The 18049-nt window shown below is 40.6% G+C and overlaps 1 protein-coding gene across 5 annotated transcripts in view; it reads left to right on the top strand.

Annotated features, from left to right (window-relative positions):
• Window positions 1–4962: 4962 nt before the first annotated feature.
• The window catches only part of MACROH2A1 (macroH2A.1 histone), a 51375-nt gene continuing 38288 nt past the window's right edge, over window positions 4963–18049 (top strand). For 4 of the 5 annotated variants that reach the window (XM_067305180.1, XM_067305178.1, XM_067305179.1 and 1 more), the window contains exons 1-2: window positions 4963–5095; window positions 14327–14527. In XM_067305180.1, the coding sequence (XP_067161281.1) occupies window positions 14356–14527 (172 nt within the window). In that variant the 5' untranslated portion in view covers window positions 4963–5095; window positions 14327–14355. Of the gene's footprint in view, window positions 5096–5367; window positions 5385–14326; window positions 14528–18049 lie in introns of those variants that run through there. The other variant, XM_067305177.1, reaches the window with a different exon arrangement.

The raw sequence follows: 18049 nt of genomic DNA, 5'->3' as shown, positions 1-18049 counted from the left end.
TGCTTAATGTACAGCCTGAATCAAGTTATGCACAGAGCAGAAGGCTGACTACACATAAGAGGTGGACAAGTCTTTCTCTGCGTGCTCCACTGTGTTTCAGCCTTATTTTAGAGCAAGCTTCTTCCATACTGCTGGGAGACATGCATTTAAGTTTCCTCTGTCACTGTGTCATACTGCAATATTGCTACCAATTTTATAGCTTAAAATAATGACATTTCGCTTTTATTTTGAAGAAGTAGGTTTTGAAACACATTATATGAGAGGTCAATATTATCCCTACTCTACAGATCAGTTATGATTTTACAGATTTGGGCATTTTTTTGAGTCAGAGCTGCATAAGTAATTTCACAACCTGGGTTAAAAAGTGCAAGTGTCATAGCTGTTTTCATTTTCCAGATTCAAAATGGATGAAGTTTCCATTCCTTTAAAAAAAATCTCATCTTTTTTTTAAAACATTTTCAAAATAATTAAAGACTTTTTTGAAAGAGGGTATAACCACTCATAAAAATTTCCATAGTTCATATTTTCCTGGAAGAAAGCAATTACTAAAATGGCATAAGATATTCAGAAAAGTTGGTTGTCACAAACTTCATTTTTGGAAAAAAATAAAAGGTAGTCTGTTTTCCAAAAGTTTTGAACCAAAGTCGCTTATCTGTTCTAACTTATCTCTATCTAGCAACCTGGGAAATGAATCACAGACATCCACTTCTTGTGCTCTGAAAGTATTACTCTAACCATAACATACTAGCACCAGTTGGCACTTCTGCTACAGAACAACACATCTGGAAATAATATGGAGTCAACAGTGCCATGAGAATGTCAAAGCAGGAAAAAATAATTGTTTTCCTTGTCCAGAAGAGGGTAAGCAGGCTCACAACTGTCAGGACGTGAATGTCAAAGCAAAGAGTGACTATCTGAAAATGGAATGAATTCTGTTCATCTGTGGTAGAGAATGGCAATAGTCATCTTTCAAGCTGAATGCAAAATGGCAGCTCACTTCAACAAAAAAGTCAGTTGTCAGTTTTTGAAGTATGCTGCAAACCAAACTACAGTCCTCTGTCTAGGTTATAAAGCTAAAAAGGGATCATTAAGATCAGTGGTTCTGACCCTGCACAACATAGGTATCAAAATTCATGCCATGATTCCAGCATCAGGCCCAAGCATTTGTGGTTGATCTCACTTGCAGTTGCTCATGAGCTCGATGTGCTAATTTTGAATAACAGGAAATCTGCATATCTTTATGGTGGCTGGAAGCCCATGTGAAGTGAAAGAAAAGTAAAGACCTGTTCCATACACATTCAGCTATTGTAGTGCAGAATTTCTCAAGACAGTAACAACCACGGTGGATTAGAGCAGTCTATAAAGGCCAGTGTCAGCCCTATGGAAATCACAGTTAATACTCTCTGCTGTCAATGGGACAGATACTAGGCCTCTGTGTGTTGCATTAAAGAGGGTGATGACCATTGACTGGATTTGGTAAGAGGTCACTGTGCCTGATTGATACAGAAGGCAAGAATGTTGACTGCATTAAAAGTATTACAGGTACATATATGTGACTGTCACCTGACTACAAGGAGTTAACTGAAGCACAGATTAGTAGTATAGTCTGCAAAAAGCAATAGCTTCAGATAGCCCCTTCAGAGAAATAGGTTGTGCCTGAGGAATCCGTCCTTTCTCCTGACCATATGAAGATGAAAGGAAAACAGCAGGAATCTGTGGGCTTTGCACACTGAATTCCGTAAAGATATTTCAGCAAACTGAAGTAACCTAAGACTTGCGTTGTGAATATCCGATATAATAAACACACGAAAAGCCAGTGACAAATGAGTTGACACATTCAGAATTTACACAGCTATCCTAAAGTGAAAATGCTTATCTGAGTTTAAGAGGATTACCACCAGCCACAACCCTTCCCACATTGCTCTGTCCCCTCCCTAGTAATATTTCCTTCTCTGCCACCTATGCTGCATAAACAAGTTAAGTGTTTATATTCCCAGTCACTCAGAACTATTATCTTCTGCAAATAGTCCCTTGAGGTTGCTGAAATTGATTACGGAGTCATTGTGTCAAAATGAAGCAAGAATACAAGAATGTAAGAATATGAACTGTTTATATTAATCATAATGATGGTGGAACTCTGGAAAGGTGCTTTTTATCATTCTATATCTAAATAAATACAACTCTAAACTGGCAAACAGAATACAACCTAAGCCAAGATTCGTTTTACTGATAGCTTATGTCCTGCAACTTCGCAGACTTTGTAAGCAGCGCTCCCTTTTAGGCAACCATTCGTGCCACACTGTGTGCTTTCAAAGCTAATCCAAAATGAGCACTCTCTGCAGATCCGGCAGATATTCGGTATGATAAATATGTGCTTTGGTGGGAAGGTGGGAAGGTAGTCAACGTTAACATTAAAATGATCAACACCGATCTCCGTGCTAGGGTCTGCTGTAGTAGATGGTCCAAGCTATCCCACAAAAAAATTTTTTCAGGCCCTCTGCAAATTCAAGCAGCTGTCACTCCAGAAATTATTCAACAATTTTGTTTTGAAGGCTTTCTTCAAAAGCACAATATCCAGAGACTTCCCTTAAAAAACAAACAAAATGAAAAATGATGGTAAAACAGCATGGAAAGCTACCTGCACTGGTTTCCCAGATAAGTCTTTCCATCTGCCCTTGTAGGTCAGGTCCCTTCGCCTTGAAATGCAGCCTTGCATCAACCCCATTAAATAAACAATGTTACAGGCACTTTAAATTCATCATAGGCCTTTGCAGCTTGTCCTGTCAACAGAGATATTCGGTATTATTTTTTTAATAAAATTTGTGGGGGTGACAGCAGAATGGGGTGGGAAGAGACAAGCATTGGAGGACAAGTTCTGTTCTGTGCTCTGCACACAGCGTACAGGAAGGGTTGCTGTGTGGGTAGCACTACCCGTAAGAAAAAAGGGAGCGGAGCTACGCTGTGGTGTGAATGCGGAGGAGGAGGTGGGAGGGAGATGGTGGTGTGTGTGGATGATAACACAGAGAAAGCATCGCATATCCTCAGCTGTGTAAGATGAGCCACAGCAGATGGCCTATTAAGTATTGTATCTATATCCTTAGGTTAAGGGCAATCGCGGACTATATGGTACTTTACTTAGCAGGGAGTCTTTGTTAGGCAAAATTGAATGTATGAATAGTATTCAGTTTACAATTAGCACTCAGGGAGCACAGTCAGACCAAGGCTGCATATGACAGTGTGCTGCACAGAAACATAACGAAAGATGATATCTTGGGAGACCAAGAGTTCAGCAGCATTTAAAAAAAAAAGAGCAATCCTGGCCATATATTTGGATGACAACATCAAAATTATAATGACTGAGATTCATTAGTGTAGTTCCAACGCTGCATTGCACACAGCTCTGTATGTGTAATGATTCCTCTCCCCTTATTTCAGAAACTTTTCGAGTGATGTTTCTCAGACTGGCGAAATGTGTAACCCTCCTTTTTTTTATGCAAGCTGTCCCCAGGTCCCCATTTTTCATTCTGCCTTTATGCCATGCTCTTCCTTTCTGCTTTCAATTTCTGTGACAAAGGAACCATAAATATGTGCTGATACTGAGCAAAATAAGGAGATCTGGAGCACGGGGGGAGGTTGACGTGAAGAGAGAGAGGGAGAGAAGAATCTCCTGGCCTCCACTACCTGTTCCCCTCATCCCTCCTCACCCCTTGCCCCACAGTTAATGTCACTGGGCCACCATCACCTGTCACAGCTCTAGCCATGAAAGAACAGCATGGGACACAGAGGAAGCGGCTGTCTGGACGCTATGGGCCGGCAGCCTGCTCCTGTGGAGGGCTTTGGGCACTGAAGAGAGGGAACGCTCAGCCCAGATGGTCGCAGCAGAAGGGTCTGGGAGTGTCAGTGAGTCAGGCATCTCCCATGGTGTTCGAGACACCAGCTTCCAATGGTCCCAATAAACGCAGAGGCAATGTGTTATAACTTGTCAGTCCCACAGCCAAGACCCGTTGTGGGAGCTGCCCTCTTTGGCTGGCAGGGAGGGCAACCGGGAAAAGGCAGGAGAGCAGGGAGCGGTGAAAGGATATAGGCTCCTGCCCTCGGCCTTTGCCAGTACAGGTCGGAGGGCAGGACCTCATGGAAAGCGGCAGCAGCAAGCAGGCTCTCCCGACACAAGGTGCACTCAATGACATCTGTGTCTCTAATGCAGAAATTCCTCCCAAAGCTCCATCTGGGGCCTTTATAAAATGGCAGAAAGCCATTTTTGTACAGTATGAAGAGAGCAGAAAGAGCATGTGTGTATTGTGACAGCAGTAAAGAATCAGTCTCCCCCTGACACACACCCCAAACCAGAAACTTCATTTAGAGAAGAAAGCAGCATTAGCCATATGCTTTGTCCTCCCCACCCTCCTTTTTTTTTCTGCCTTTCCATCGAAGATTTAAGAGTGAACACATTTTTACACAATGGCCTGGCTAGAGGCGGGGGGGGGGGTGTGGGGGGGGAGCAAGCAGCTGTGGAAGAAACGGTGCCAAGGCCCCGGCTCCACGCAGGGACGCGGCTTCTGAATAGGCAGGCCGAGCCCTGGCATGGGAGCCCGCCGCCGCAGGGGCCGCAGCACCGCACTCCCCCGCGGAGGGGAGACGAGGGCGGACGCTTGCGGTTGGCGACGCGGGAGGCCTCCCACCCCCGCCAGGCCACACCGCTGCGAGGCCGCCGCGGAGCGAGGGGCGAGCGGCGCCCTGTGAGGGGAGCGCGCGCGCGCGGCCGTTGCGCCAACGGACGCCGTGAGGGGAGGGGGGGGGAGGGGCCTCCCTCAGGGCGCGCGGGGCCGCCCGCCCTCCCCACACAGAGCGCCACGCGGGGGGGGGGGGGGGCGCGCGCGTGGGCGGGGGGAGCCGCGGCAGGAGGGGTGACGGGGGGGGGAGAGGGGAGGGATGTGACGCGCGGGCGCGCGAGGCATTGTGGGAGCTCGCCGCCAGCCCCGTCGAGCCCCGTCCCCGTTGGCCCCGCGGGCTGAGCCGAGGCAGCGCGAGCGGCAGCGCGAGCGGGGCCGCCGCCGCCGCCGCCGCCGGGAGACATCTTGCCGCCGGGAGCCGCGCCGTAAGTCAGCGCCGCCGCCGCCGACGGAGCGGGGCTGCCGTTACTCGCCCACCGCTTGGGGCGGGGAGGGGGGAAGGGGGCGCGGGGGGCGCGGGGCCCGGCGGCGGCGGCGACACTCGGGCCCCTCGCGGGGGGCGCGGGGGCCCGAGGCGGCGCCCGCATCCCCTGAAGCGCGGGGGCGGGGAGCGACTTCGGCAGCTGGGGCGGACGAGGAGAGAGAAAAGGGTCCTGTCGTCCCCCCCCCGCCCCTTACTGGAAAGAAAATTGGGGATCCGAGCTGAGCTGCGAGGTTTGTCCCCCCCCCCTTTTTTTTTGTCTTGTTTTCCTGGTTTGTCTTCACTGAAACCAGGAAATCCACTCCATTCCCAGCATAATGGTGGCAGTAGAATCTTATTTTTATTGAATCTGCATCTGGGTTATGGTATTAAGATTGGAATGAGTCCAGTGAACACCCAGCATACACTTGCATCGCACAGTGATTTCAAGGAATCATTAGTCTTGAACCAAGATTTCTCTCTTTTCTCTGCCCTTATGTACACGTATAGACTTTTCTTCTTCTCTCTTGCACCTCAATAGGAAAAGATAATATAGAGAGACTGCAAAAAGCACGGCTAAAAAGCAGCAGAACACGTTTTCAGTAAATCCTACTTTGCGATGAAGAAACTGTGGCATAAGAGTTATCTGCCAAATGTTAATGACTTAATAAAAAAGCAAAATGACATTTTTAAAACCATAAGCAAAGCAATCAGAAGCATCTAAGAGTAGTGGAAATAAACACTGCGCTTGGAACGGGGCCCCTTATTATTTTAGAACTGTCACTTCTTGTATAGCCTGCAATATGTCTGCCTGCAGGATTTGAGCAACCTATACAGACTGTCTCTGGGTGTGGGTGTTTCTCGTAGGGGACTGCAAGTACTGCAAGATGCAGGTGAATGCAGGTTCTTTAGAGTAAGCACAAGGTATATCACATGAGTGCCTAGATTTAGACAGAAAACTGACATGTTTGTGCATGTAGGAGACAGTAATGGGAACAAACTGTTTCTGTAACTTTATCTTCCAATAGTCCTTTTGTTTCCTATGTAATCTTTGCAAGTAAGTTGCAGAAGGCCCATATATTTGCATATATGAAGCAGGCAGTCAGGACCAGCTTATGCGCAAGCACAGTGGTGTAAGACTGAGTTTGCTTCATTTGTGTTGCTGAAAGGAGACTGGTTGTTGAAGTACGTTTGGATGAGGCTTATTATTATCTCTTGACCGTACAAATGAACCATTTTTTCCCCCACAACTGTGTGTGGCTGTCACTTAGCAACAGGTCTGTAGGGAACTGTTCAGATCTACTGCCTCCCCCCATCCCTAAGAGTAGGTAGAAATAAATGAACTAAGGAGCGAGTGATTAATTAATAAATCAGCACCTGGGTTCCTATGCACAACTTGGAGTTAAAAAGATCTAGGCATAAACAAGACAATTACAGTTGCATTGACAAACATTTTAACACAGTTGGTTATGTGAAACTTTGAATCAAGGGGTCCCTAGACAATTTTTTTTTTTTTTTAAAGCAGTCTGAAAGACAGGAATTGTGTTGTTTTGGACCAAATGATGATTCCAGGTTATTTTGCTGTGTTATGTATCATGACCTTTCACACACAAGGCATACTTTTCTGATTGCTGGTAAAGCCAGATGTTGACAGTGCAGATTTAACCATAATTAGGTCTATAATTTAGTGATAAAACTAGAATTTACCTAATTATATTAACATAGGAAAAATGTTTAAACACTTTTTATTTGATAGATGAGCATTACTAAAAAGAAAATCCTGTCACTGCAAACTTAAGTACTTGTTAAAAGAATTTAATATGTTTAAATGTCTTCAGGATTTTCCTGTTTTTGTGGATAAAATTCCAATACACAGCAAGCAGTTTTGATAAAAGATATTTTCTTGATAAGACATGTGAAATATTCACATTCCTGAAGAATGGTCAAAATCTTGTTTACTCAAATTCAGAAGTATTTTTGTGCAACCTGGTCAGTCAGGATCAGGGCCAATTGTCTTTTCTACATAAAAGGTAGCCCTGCACCAGCAAGCTTATAATATAAGGATAGGAATAAGAGAGGAAGGGAATGGAATTGATCCATAGTGTCGTGTCCTCCCTCCCCCCCCCCAAATTCAAAATGCTTTTTGGGGGTGAAGGAATATTGATCCAGTGGACAGTCCAGTGACCATTAGGTTTTATCAGCTCAATGCTTCCTATAGGTAGAATTAGAAAAGAAACATGGTAGATCCAGTGTTTATAGAAAGAATGCAGTGTTTGCTCATTTGTTAGGGAAATGCAGCTCCTAAAGAGATGGTGGCCAGGATTCAGCTCATGGTCCTTGCTCTCAAAGGAGTACAGATACTAGAATCACATCATCCACAGCCTCTTCAGTGAGTTGAGTTCTTGCACTCCCTCCCCTCAGCCGTATACAGTATATTTTCAGTTTCATACTTCATCTGGATTTTGCCTTGAAAATATCCACATTCTGTAGTGAATTTTTGCCTTCTTTCAAAAATGTCAAGTGACAAAAGTTCTTGAAGTGTTCTTTGAAACAGTTTTTTCTGAACATAGATTGAACTCATAAGCAGTCCAGTGATTTAAGGTTCTCTTATTGAATTCTATGCTTCCTAACATACAAAATGCTGTAGTGCACAAATGGGCTTGTTTTTATGTCAGTACTCCCAACAGTGGTCAGTGAAGACAATTGTATTTACATTTTCCTGATTATTGGTGGCAGGATGCCCAGCTAAAACTCTTCTCACACTCCCAGTACTGTTCATACAGAAGGTTTGCATGTTAAGTGGGTATTTGTTTTGGTGTTTCAGAGCCGTGGTGGGAGGGAGGGACTTTTGCCAGTTAAATAAAATTGTGTAATAGTATTCAGTTCAGCACACGGATTTGGCAAAAGTATTCTTCTTCCCTCCTTCACTTTATTATTATGGGAAGATTTTAGCCTTCAACAAAATGAAGATCTATGGGGCATTCCTAGATGAAGAATATTTTCTCAGTTTTTCAAGTGAAAATATATGCATGTGTAATGCTACCTTTTCAGATGAGAAATTAATAGCTGTTTTGCAACTAGTTTTACTCCTCTTTTCTACCAGAGGTATTTTTATTTTTACCTTTTCAAACCACAAAGATTTACTGCTTTGATAGAACACTTCAGCTAAAAATTGAAATCAGTCGGACCAAATAATTACTTAGTGATTAACTCTTCCTTTATTACTGTGGTACCTAAGAACCACAGTCATAGACCAAGACACTGTTGTGCTAGGCAGGCATTATTAGAGACCATTTTATACAGACTCTATAAGCAATGCATTTTATAAATATGCCAGACTAGCTTCTGATTAGCCAAGAATAGAGCAAGCTAGTTGTCAAAGCAAATTCAAATGCACCTTTTCAAAAAGAGTTCACTGAGCAGCTATTATTGTAGTACATAAATAGATTGAAGATGGAATGGCAGCCCTTACATTGTTAATCTTTTGAAACGGAAAGAAAACAGTGTTGCAGTTAATCTCTTGTGATACAAAAATAAACAGTTTAGTTCTTATACTGGGAAGAAGAGAAAATCTACTTAATCTTTGTATTTATCCTATTGGAGTAAAGGTCTCCTGCATTCCGCTACATGTGCTGGTGGGATCCTGTAGATCTAAATTTAATCATCTGTTTTGTTGAGTGCAATTAATATACCAATGTAAGCTCATGATCAGAACAGCAATAGCATTCATAGTAATTTGGTAAGTAAGAACCAGTATCTGACAGCTATTAATAGCAAGGTTTTTTTTACTGCTACTGTTTGATAAAAGGGTCAAATTAACTGAGCTAATGAAGTACTGATATTTGAGCCACTAGACATTATGCATCATTTTACCAGGATGTTCAGGCTGTACTCCCAAATATGATGTTAAACCTTTCAGAAAAACAGATGCCTATAGGCATTTTAGGAAGACTGTGTTTAAGTATGCTTTTAGGGGAGTATCTATCTTCATACAGAAGAATTTGGCCAGAGTTGCAACAGCCAATTTCAAACAGAAAAATGTTTATTATACTGATTTCATCAGTACCTGTGAATATTTTGTTTCTTAGAGAATTTATATCTGGCTCAAAGACCAGACAGCAGAGGAGCCCTGTAGCTTAAATCTTTGCTGTGAGCCAAGTTAACTTACCATCAAATTTTCATTTCTGTGGATTTTGAGACCTCAGAAAGCAGTATGAATCTGAATGCAGTCATTAAGTGTTTTTCAGAAGTCTGTGAATCAGGTACTTACACAACAGAACCACTGAAGACTATAGCGCTAAGTTTGAATCAAAGTCAAAGGTGAACTAGGCAAGTTCACCTCTCAGTGATATCTCCTGATAACCACAGTGATAATTTTGTGAACTGTCACATCAAAACTAAACCGTTCTATTGTCTGATCTTTGAAGAACCTGCGCATTTGTGAAAGTTTCTCAGTAACTTCACTGCAAAGGCAGGAGAGGGGAAAGAAAGGAAAAAGACTGGTCCATTAACTGTGATTTTTCTTTTCCTGCACAGATCTTTTCTGCTATGCTATGGTACATGTGATAAAGCTCCCTGTGGTTGGCACTGCCTCCCTCATCTGGTGGTTACCAATGACTCAGCAAACAGCTCTGGTTCATTAGTGTTGGCAGCATTCCAGCGTTTCTGGTGTTACAAAGATAACACTTGAGAACATGTAAAACACACCATTTTCTTCAGTTTTTGATCTGTTGCTACTCTCTTCACATTCACCTTCAATGAACTTTGTTGCGGCTGTTGCACGTGAGCTCTCCTCTTTCCCTTCTCTGTGGCCCTAGACTAGAACTAGAGAAGAGACTTTGAGAGGTCATTGGGCTGTCCCTCTGCTCAAAGGCAGGACAAACAGGTTCTACAAAGTAATGATCCTGAATCTGTAATTAAGCCTGAAAAAGCTCTTCTGCTCTTCCATGCCAGGCTAGATTAGGTGGTTGGCAAAATTAAAAGTGCTACTTGAAACTTAACTGGAAATTCCCTCCCTTCACCCCCAACATCTAAAGATCTAGAAATTCATTACATGTTGCAAGAATGGGATCCTTGAGACAAGAAGCTCTCAAGCTTATTATCCCATTTCACTTAGTAACACATAATGCTTTTAATACTAAAAGTTCCAGAAGTTCTTGCTTTGTTCAATATATATGCCCCCCACCTTTCTGATTTGGGCCAAATTTTTCCTTGTAAATAAGCTTACAGCTAGAAAGTTCTTTAATGTACAGTGTCTCACAGGATCAGGTTAATTGTCAAGATAGGTCCAGGGTTATCCCAAGTATTAATGAGAGAAGTGTGACCAGCAATATGAAATAAAGGGGGACATTAGCCTCTAGAATTTGCAGGGGTGGTAAAATAAGCTCATTATGAAAGAGAAAAATACACCATTTTGTATATGGTTAAGTAGGTTTATATGGGTTTTAGATAGCCACAGATGACAGGAGGCTTGCAGGTATTAAATATAAAATAGTATGTTTAGAAGGAAGAACATCTGAACACCAGATGAAAGGTGTTGGAAACCAGCAGCAAAGCTTTTTGATCAAGCCTGGTAGGGGAGGTTGGTTTGATAGACTGATGGCAATCAGCAGGACATTCACAGACTGAGCATCACTGTAGATAGATGAAATATAGCAAGAGACAGTGATGCACAGTACCCATTTTTTTCCCCACATATGAAGGGTAGAGTTACAGAAGTAGTTCCTATGAAGAGAATCATTTCCTTGGAACTAAAAATGAAAAGGTAGTGCTCTTTGATCTCCTTATATAACCAGCTTTAGCATGGCCATCCATGTATATCTTCCATTTAGATTTTTAAATTGGGCAAGTTGCATTTACAGAGCTCCTTCAAAGCTGCTTTGGCAATAATGCTGTATTGCTCCATATTTTCCTCATACCTTACTCCAAATGTTCTAGCAGCTCATAGCTGGAATGACACTCCCCCCCCACACACACAAAAAAAACATCATTAGGATATAAGGACTTTCATATTCTCTTCCAGCTATTCTGACTATCCCATAAACTCAGTAAACTAAATTCCATAGATTAAAAACCATAACCACCTGCAGAGAAGCTTTGTGAGATCTCAAATCCACATCACTCCAAAAGGAGACCAGATTGAATAGGGATTCCATGGGCCTTCTCCCCTTTCTACCCCTCAGCTGGCATTACCCAGCTATCAGGGGACACACAGTGGAACTTTTGGAATTTTTTCAGAAAAAGTCAGGGCTGTTATTTGCTTCCTTCTTTTCTACACCATTCCCTTCTTGTTTGTACATGAAACACAAGTTTTGTTTTCTCATTTGGGGAAAATAGTCTGGATTGAATTTGTTCATTGTAATGAGCAGGTCTACTGGATGTGTGTTTTGTAGAAGTGCAGATACACTGTTTATTGTTGCCAGTCTTGATTCGTACTTACACCAGTTAGAAGGTAGGACCAATAGTTTACGTGGGGCATGCAGTTTCAGCTTTTACTTTCCCAGAATACTCTGTTCTGCATCAGGGTCCTCACTTAGCTGTAGAAAGTGGATGGATTTTCCCAGGGGAATAATAACCCTTTTTAAGAAGGGTTGCATAATATAAAATGCACTTTATTGTGCATTGTGGATGTGTAAAATCCAATTTCTTTCTTATGGAAACACTTCATGATTAAATACTCAGTCCACTAGAAAAGATTGTTTAGCACAGCTTTAGATGAATGTAACTGCAACCACTGCTAATATTTCAGTGTAGGAAACTCATGCATGCATAGGTTCATGAGGTTTCCCCTGCCGTCAGTAAAGAACCTGATATTTGTTTCCATTAGCTAGGCTTGCAAGCTATTTAAGATTCCCACATAGTTACCACCTACATATCTTACTATAAAGTCATTAAAATATAAGAATATGCTATATATTCTGACTTTTCTGGTGTCTAAGATTACAGCCTTGAACACTTAGGCAACTGGTTAATAGAAGCTTACCACTTAAGGCCTCCAAGTTTTTTCTTTGGAAAAATTAGTTCTTAACATTCACTTTAAGTTAGAAAACACAGGATTTATAGGAGAAAATAGAAGTACAGGTATTTTTCATGCCTATTTTTCTGGTGTTTGAGTCAGTAAACATTTTTGACTAAATGGACTAGGGACTACATGAATATTTGCAGGCAGAAAGTTCATAGCCAACAAAGCCACAGCAGCTCTCCTGCTAGCAAAGACAGTGCTAACTAAACGACAAACTGCAAATCTTAACTGAAGGGGTTTTGGGGTGGGGTTTTTTTGTTCTTGGTTTTTTTTTTTTTTTTTTTTTTTACTCAGTTGTATGCTTCAGTCTAGGCAATTTCTTAAGACAAGGAAATTGACTTCTGTTCTGCATGGAGTAGGAGTTATTACAGCGCTGAGTTCACAGTGGAAGAAAGAGGAAGCAGTGTTTTTGGTGGCTTCCCCCCTCCAAAGTTTCCTGTCTGCTTTTTAACATCAGTTTCATAAATGTAACCTGACCTGTGTCCAAGCTAATAAAATGGGAATATTTGTTTTACCCTTAGCAAGCCATAAGCCTGCTGCACTTACTTTGCTTAGTCTGTTATCCAAGCATAGAATAGAACATGGAAGTGGAGAGGGCAAGAAATGGTCAATACTCAAATGTTTCTTTAGTTACCCTGAGTGGGATTTGTTTGGTACTTATGAAGTGTGGATTTTAGTGACTCACTGAGATTTAAAAGACTGCAGGACATGTCAGCACAGAACAGAAGTTGGGTTGGGTGAACCTGTTTTGCCTAATTCAGAGTTCTCTGTCACTGAGGATTCAGAAGTTTGGCAAATACTGTTAGGTTCATATGGCAAACTGTTAGGTTTCAAGAAGAAAATCCAGGATAAATGTAAGAGAGAAGACTGAAAAGGGAAGCAGAAAACCAGTGTGATAGAAAAGCGGGCTGAAAAAAGTTGCACTGAGAAGGCTATAAACACACAAACTTCCTATTTGTATCAAATAGGATTTGGGCAGCAAGGAAAGTAGTAGGATGTACAGAGGTATATGTATCACTAATGCATACCTCTGGCCTCCCTGGAGTTCAGAAATGCTGGAGGGAGGGAGAGGGAGACGTGCACAGTCTCCTTTCCTCGGAGTTAACTTCAAAAACCACAACATTGCCTAAACCTTCAAAAATACCTTGGCAGTCTGCAAACCTCCACCTCTTCAGATTTGCCAGCTTCTACTTACAGCCTGAGCAAACATGAAAGAGAAAAAAATACATTTGACAGCTATATTAGCAGCAGGTTTCTTCACTGACATAAACTGAGATACAGTTGTCAGATATCTGCTGGGTGTTTAGAGCACTGTTATGTTAAGGAAAAGTAGCAGATTGAAGTTTATCAGATTCCTAGAAGGCATGTCTTAGTGGTGCAAGCATCAGTGTGGGGACAGCTGGCTTCCAGCAGGTTCAGATCTCAAGAGGTTTATCACAGGTATTTGTCAAAAATAGCACTTTTAATGTACAGGAGATATAGTTTACTGTGCATAAGTCTTTGTTCTATAAATTCACACATGCTTGAAAAATCTAGTTCTTTAAAGGAGATAAATACGCTTTATGAAAGTCTTAGTGGATGCAGTTACCCAGTTTAATAGGCACAGTCATTAATGAGTGGTGCAATTATACCACAGTTCAAGTGTCCAGTGAACAGTTTTTCCAGGAGAGCAAAGGTTTGTGTCTCCTTGGAGAAAGCATTCTCTGCTTTCATGTTGAAGGTCTATTTTACATGCTAGGTAGTTATCACACTTCACTCCGTTTATGGTGCCACTATTAATCTGTTAGGAATTACAGAAAAGTAGTTCCAAAGCAGATTTATAGAAAATCAGTTCTCTGGCTTATGTTTTTAATGTATAAAACTATGCCAAGGTTACAATGGCAAGTAAACATTCTGCATAAAATAACATTTTAGATTCTTGTACATACTCTAAAAAAAGCAACTTGCCTGTATATTTTCAGCACCCTAGTTCATTGCCCACCCCAAAATTTGTCTTGAAGTTCAGTATATGGTCTTTCAGCTTCAGTCCAAAACTTTATTTTATAGAATAAGTGAACTTATTTGCAGTTTTATAGGAAGAGTGAAGTTACTACTTGAAAACAGTCAAGTGTTTTATTCCTTATTGATAACCTTTTGTTTTATTTCTTTTTTCTTTCTTTCTTTTTTTTTAAATAGAGTACTGTTCCAGATCCAATACAGACAAAATGTCCAGCAGGGGTGGAAAGAAGAAGTCAACCAAGACTTCCCGTTCTGCAAAGGCTGGGGTCATATTCCCTGTTGGAAGAATGCTACGTTATATTAAGAAAGGTCACCCAAAGTACAGAATTGGTGTTGGGGCTCCAGTGTACATGGCTGCTGTACTTGAATATCTGACTGGTAGGTTTGGCAAAACAATGTGAAATAGCAGCATTTAAAGTAAGAATACAAGCTGAATTTGCACAGTATACTAACAGAAAAAAATAAAATGATCCTTTGATTTATAGAGGGCTGGAAAAGTTACAGCTGAAGTAATTGCTATGCTGGTTGTACATCTAAGCCTAAACCAAGGTACAGACACCCCAACCCTGCTTCAAAGCCTTACTGGCTTTTGTGCATTCCAGTACTGGATTTGGTTTGAGCTGTTGTAAACACTTCTACACAGGTACATCAATGAGCATGGACTGGGCTGTCTGCATTGTAGTCCTTCCTGTTCCTATTTTCTGCCTCATGGCTTTGTTTGGGTTATAATTGTCTGTTAAGAGTATACATTCCTTTTAAATAGGATCTCCTCTGTATTTACACAGGGCTGAGATTGCTTACAGCATTGTTTAAGCATTTTTTCCTCAATTTACAGATTATTTGAGTCTACATATGCCTTTTGCAATTTAATTGAATCTGTATGTAAATGCATATCAGCATAGCTTATTTACTCATGTTTGTACTTCTTTTTCTGTTCCTCTCATGACATCAGAATGAAAACACCTTAAATAATTATGTAATCCTCACAGTACTGTCTTGGGAAAAAAAGGACTTTTTCTCCATTTAATAGAAAGAAATTTGGAAGGAAAACACCACTTTGGCCAAGAACATAAAGGGTAGTCTATAACAGATACTCAGCCCAGACATGAAAGTAAAGGTCTTTACATAGCCATTCTCCTCTCATACAAGGCTTAAGACATTGCAAGTTTACCATCTCCTGACCCCTAAAAACAATCTCCCGATGGAAAGTAAACCCCAATTATAATAGCAGCCAAACAGGAACATTCATCAATATCAGTCCGCAAAAAAAACAAAACAAAAAAAAATCAGCCCAGTCACATTCACATGGCCAGGTTTGGCTCACAGACATACCTGTGGGCTAGAAATTTAGCAGAAAGTATCAGTGCTAAATGGACTGGTACTTGGAAACAGATTCTATTAGCATGACTAAGAAAAAGCTTGAAATGGATCTCATTTCTCATAGCAGCATTTCTTTTTTAGAGTGCATCTGTTCAGTTCACTGTTTTTGTTCCAGCAGATACAAATATTTCAAAGAACAATAGCCTTTATGCTGTAATGGTAAACCGTATGGAGAGGAAGAGATACTGTTCGTTCTTTCTTTGATTTGAGTACAAAGTAGAAAACACAGTGTTTTAACTTTGCTGGGAGTTCTTAAAACTGAAGTGACTTGACTTTCACAGCTATGATCCTGTACACTTAAAACAGTTTTAGATACACTTTATAGTAGATATTGGCAATAAAAGAACAGAAAGAGTCTGAAAAATATTCTGCAAAGTTTCTTCCTCTACTAAAATTAAAAATCAGTAGCATAAGAAAACAATTAAGAGAGCTTGATTTCTATAAAGTATTTACATTACCTTATTGAATTTTCCTCACTCAGCTATCAAACTTCTTTTTTTCATGTGTTGGTGTTCAGTTTTATTTATTCAGGCCTCTTTTTTGAAAGAATGCTTTTAAACTTCATAGATGTCTTTAGGAAAAGAAAAAGCATTTCCTTTAGGCTAAGTTCCTGCCTACAGCTATAACAACTCAAATAAAATGCTTCTTAGGATGAAGGGTGCTTTGAATGCTGTCCTTTTAAAGAAACAGAGCAGCACAGGTGAGCTTAAGGCTCTGCTAATGAGCAGCACATGTTATTAGTTAAATATTTGATTTAAAGGCTTTCCCAGGCAGTGATAGTTTAGGTAGTGGAGAATAGGCTAGAAAAAGAAAGGTGTTTTTTAAGTATTATGTGTTCTGGGGACCTGGCTGGGGAGATAAAAACCCATCACACAACACACCCTTTTAAAAAAGGGGAGAAGAAAAAAAGTGGGGAGGAAGAGGAGCACAAAAGGGAAGAGCACCTTCTTCTTTTCAGTATTCTAAGGTTTTCTTTTGTTTTTATACAGTGATGCATCTCAGAAACATAGCTACTCTTCCTTTCCATACTGAGTTAGCAATAGTTGTATGTATTATGCCTGTTTCTGTCTGATGATTTTCTTTCCCTTCACTTTTTATAAACTTTTCATACTCTATGTAGCATAATTTTTCTTCTGCCTTTAATGCTTAGAAGTGTCTTATGAACTTCAGGTCATTCATCTTTTTTGGTATGACTCAGAAACACTCCCTTGAAATGGGATGCTGAAGGATTTTTTGTTTTGTGCTCTATTTACCTCTTGGCAATTATTGCTTCATAAAACCAGAGAAATTTTGAATTCTGTCATGGAGAGATTTTAAAAATGCTCGTGTCAGCACATGATCTGATACTAAATCAAGGAGTTTGAACCACTTCAAAATAAAAGCAGGAATGTGATATGATAGAAATGAGATCCATACAAAATGGCATGTTAATAAAATGGCGAAGTCAAAAAACCAATTCTGTGCATCCAGGAAGGAAAGGAGAAACTTCAAATATCAAAAGCAGTTGCAGAAAAGAAAATGTTCAAAAAAGACCAGGAGGGGAAGTGAGACATGATCTAATAGAAAGGAACTTACCTAGGTTTAAAAACTGCCTCGTGTATACAGAATATGGCAGTGATTTTAATCCTTTAGAAGATGAGGTGCTAAATTTTGCTGGCCTTTTCTAAAGTTTAATTCTGGATGTAAGTCTGAAATTAGCCCATAATGTGTTCAGATCTGGGATTCTGGTTTGGTTCAGCTTGGGGCTTGAACTTCCATAACACTTCCAGCTGTTCAGACTTGTAGTTCTGTTCTGGATCCATCTGTAGTTATGACTTTATACACTTTGTACTTTGAAGGTAACTTACTGTTACCATATTTGCACTGCTTCTCATCAAACAGCAAAAGTACACATTCTATAATTTCTTTTAGCACATCTACCCATTTGTAATTTAAGCGTTTTTTCAGTCTGTGTTCGACAAAGTGCTTTTCAAACTACATTTCTGTTTTTACTATGCTTGTTATATTAGCATGTTTATATACCATACAACTCCACTAAAAAGAACATACACAGTTTTAGCACACAGGAATTACTCTGGCTGCTTCAGTTGCTGTGAACTAAAAAGTGTGCATGTTTGCTGTGCTGCTTTTCAGGCTCTTGGGTTCTGACAGCTTCTTCTGCAGGGGCTGGCTGAAGTACCTCTTCCCTGTGTTGTCTGTAATAAAAGAAAAACTACTATATAATTAGACATACAATTTGTCTTCTGCTCTTCAGCTAATGAAGTGATTTTCATTATCTCACATTTCAATATACTTGACATCTAAAATAGAACTTTGGACAGTGAGTATTCTCCTCCTGTTATTTATTCATTAAAGATTCTTTTGCTACCTAGAAGTAATATTACAAAATAATTCTGTCATCAGCACATCCAGTGTATGTAGATATTGGTTTCTATAACCACATCTCAAGCTCATTCTTTCTTGTGTGTTTCATCTAAGGAAATAATGTGTAACATCCACTGTACACAGGATGCAAATGTG

Source organism: Apteryx mantelli, chromosome 14 (assembly GCF_036417845.1).
Source record: "Apteryx mantelli isolate bAptMan1 chromosome 14, bAptMan1.hap1, whole genome shotgun sequence".
In the NCBI taxonomy this organism is placed as follows: domain Eukaryota; kingdom Metazoa; phylum Chordata; class Aves; order Apterygiformes; family Apterygidae; genus Apteryx; species Apteryx mantelli.
Note: the sequence above shows the minus strand (reverse complement) of the source record. Positions and strands in the feature narration are given on the sequence as shown.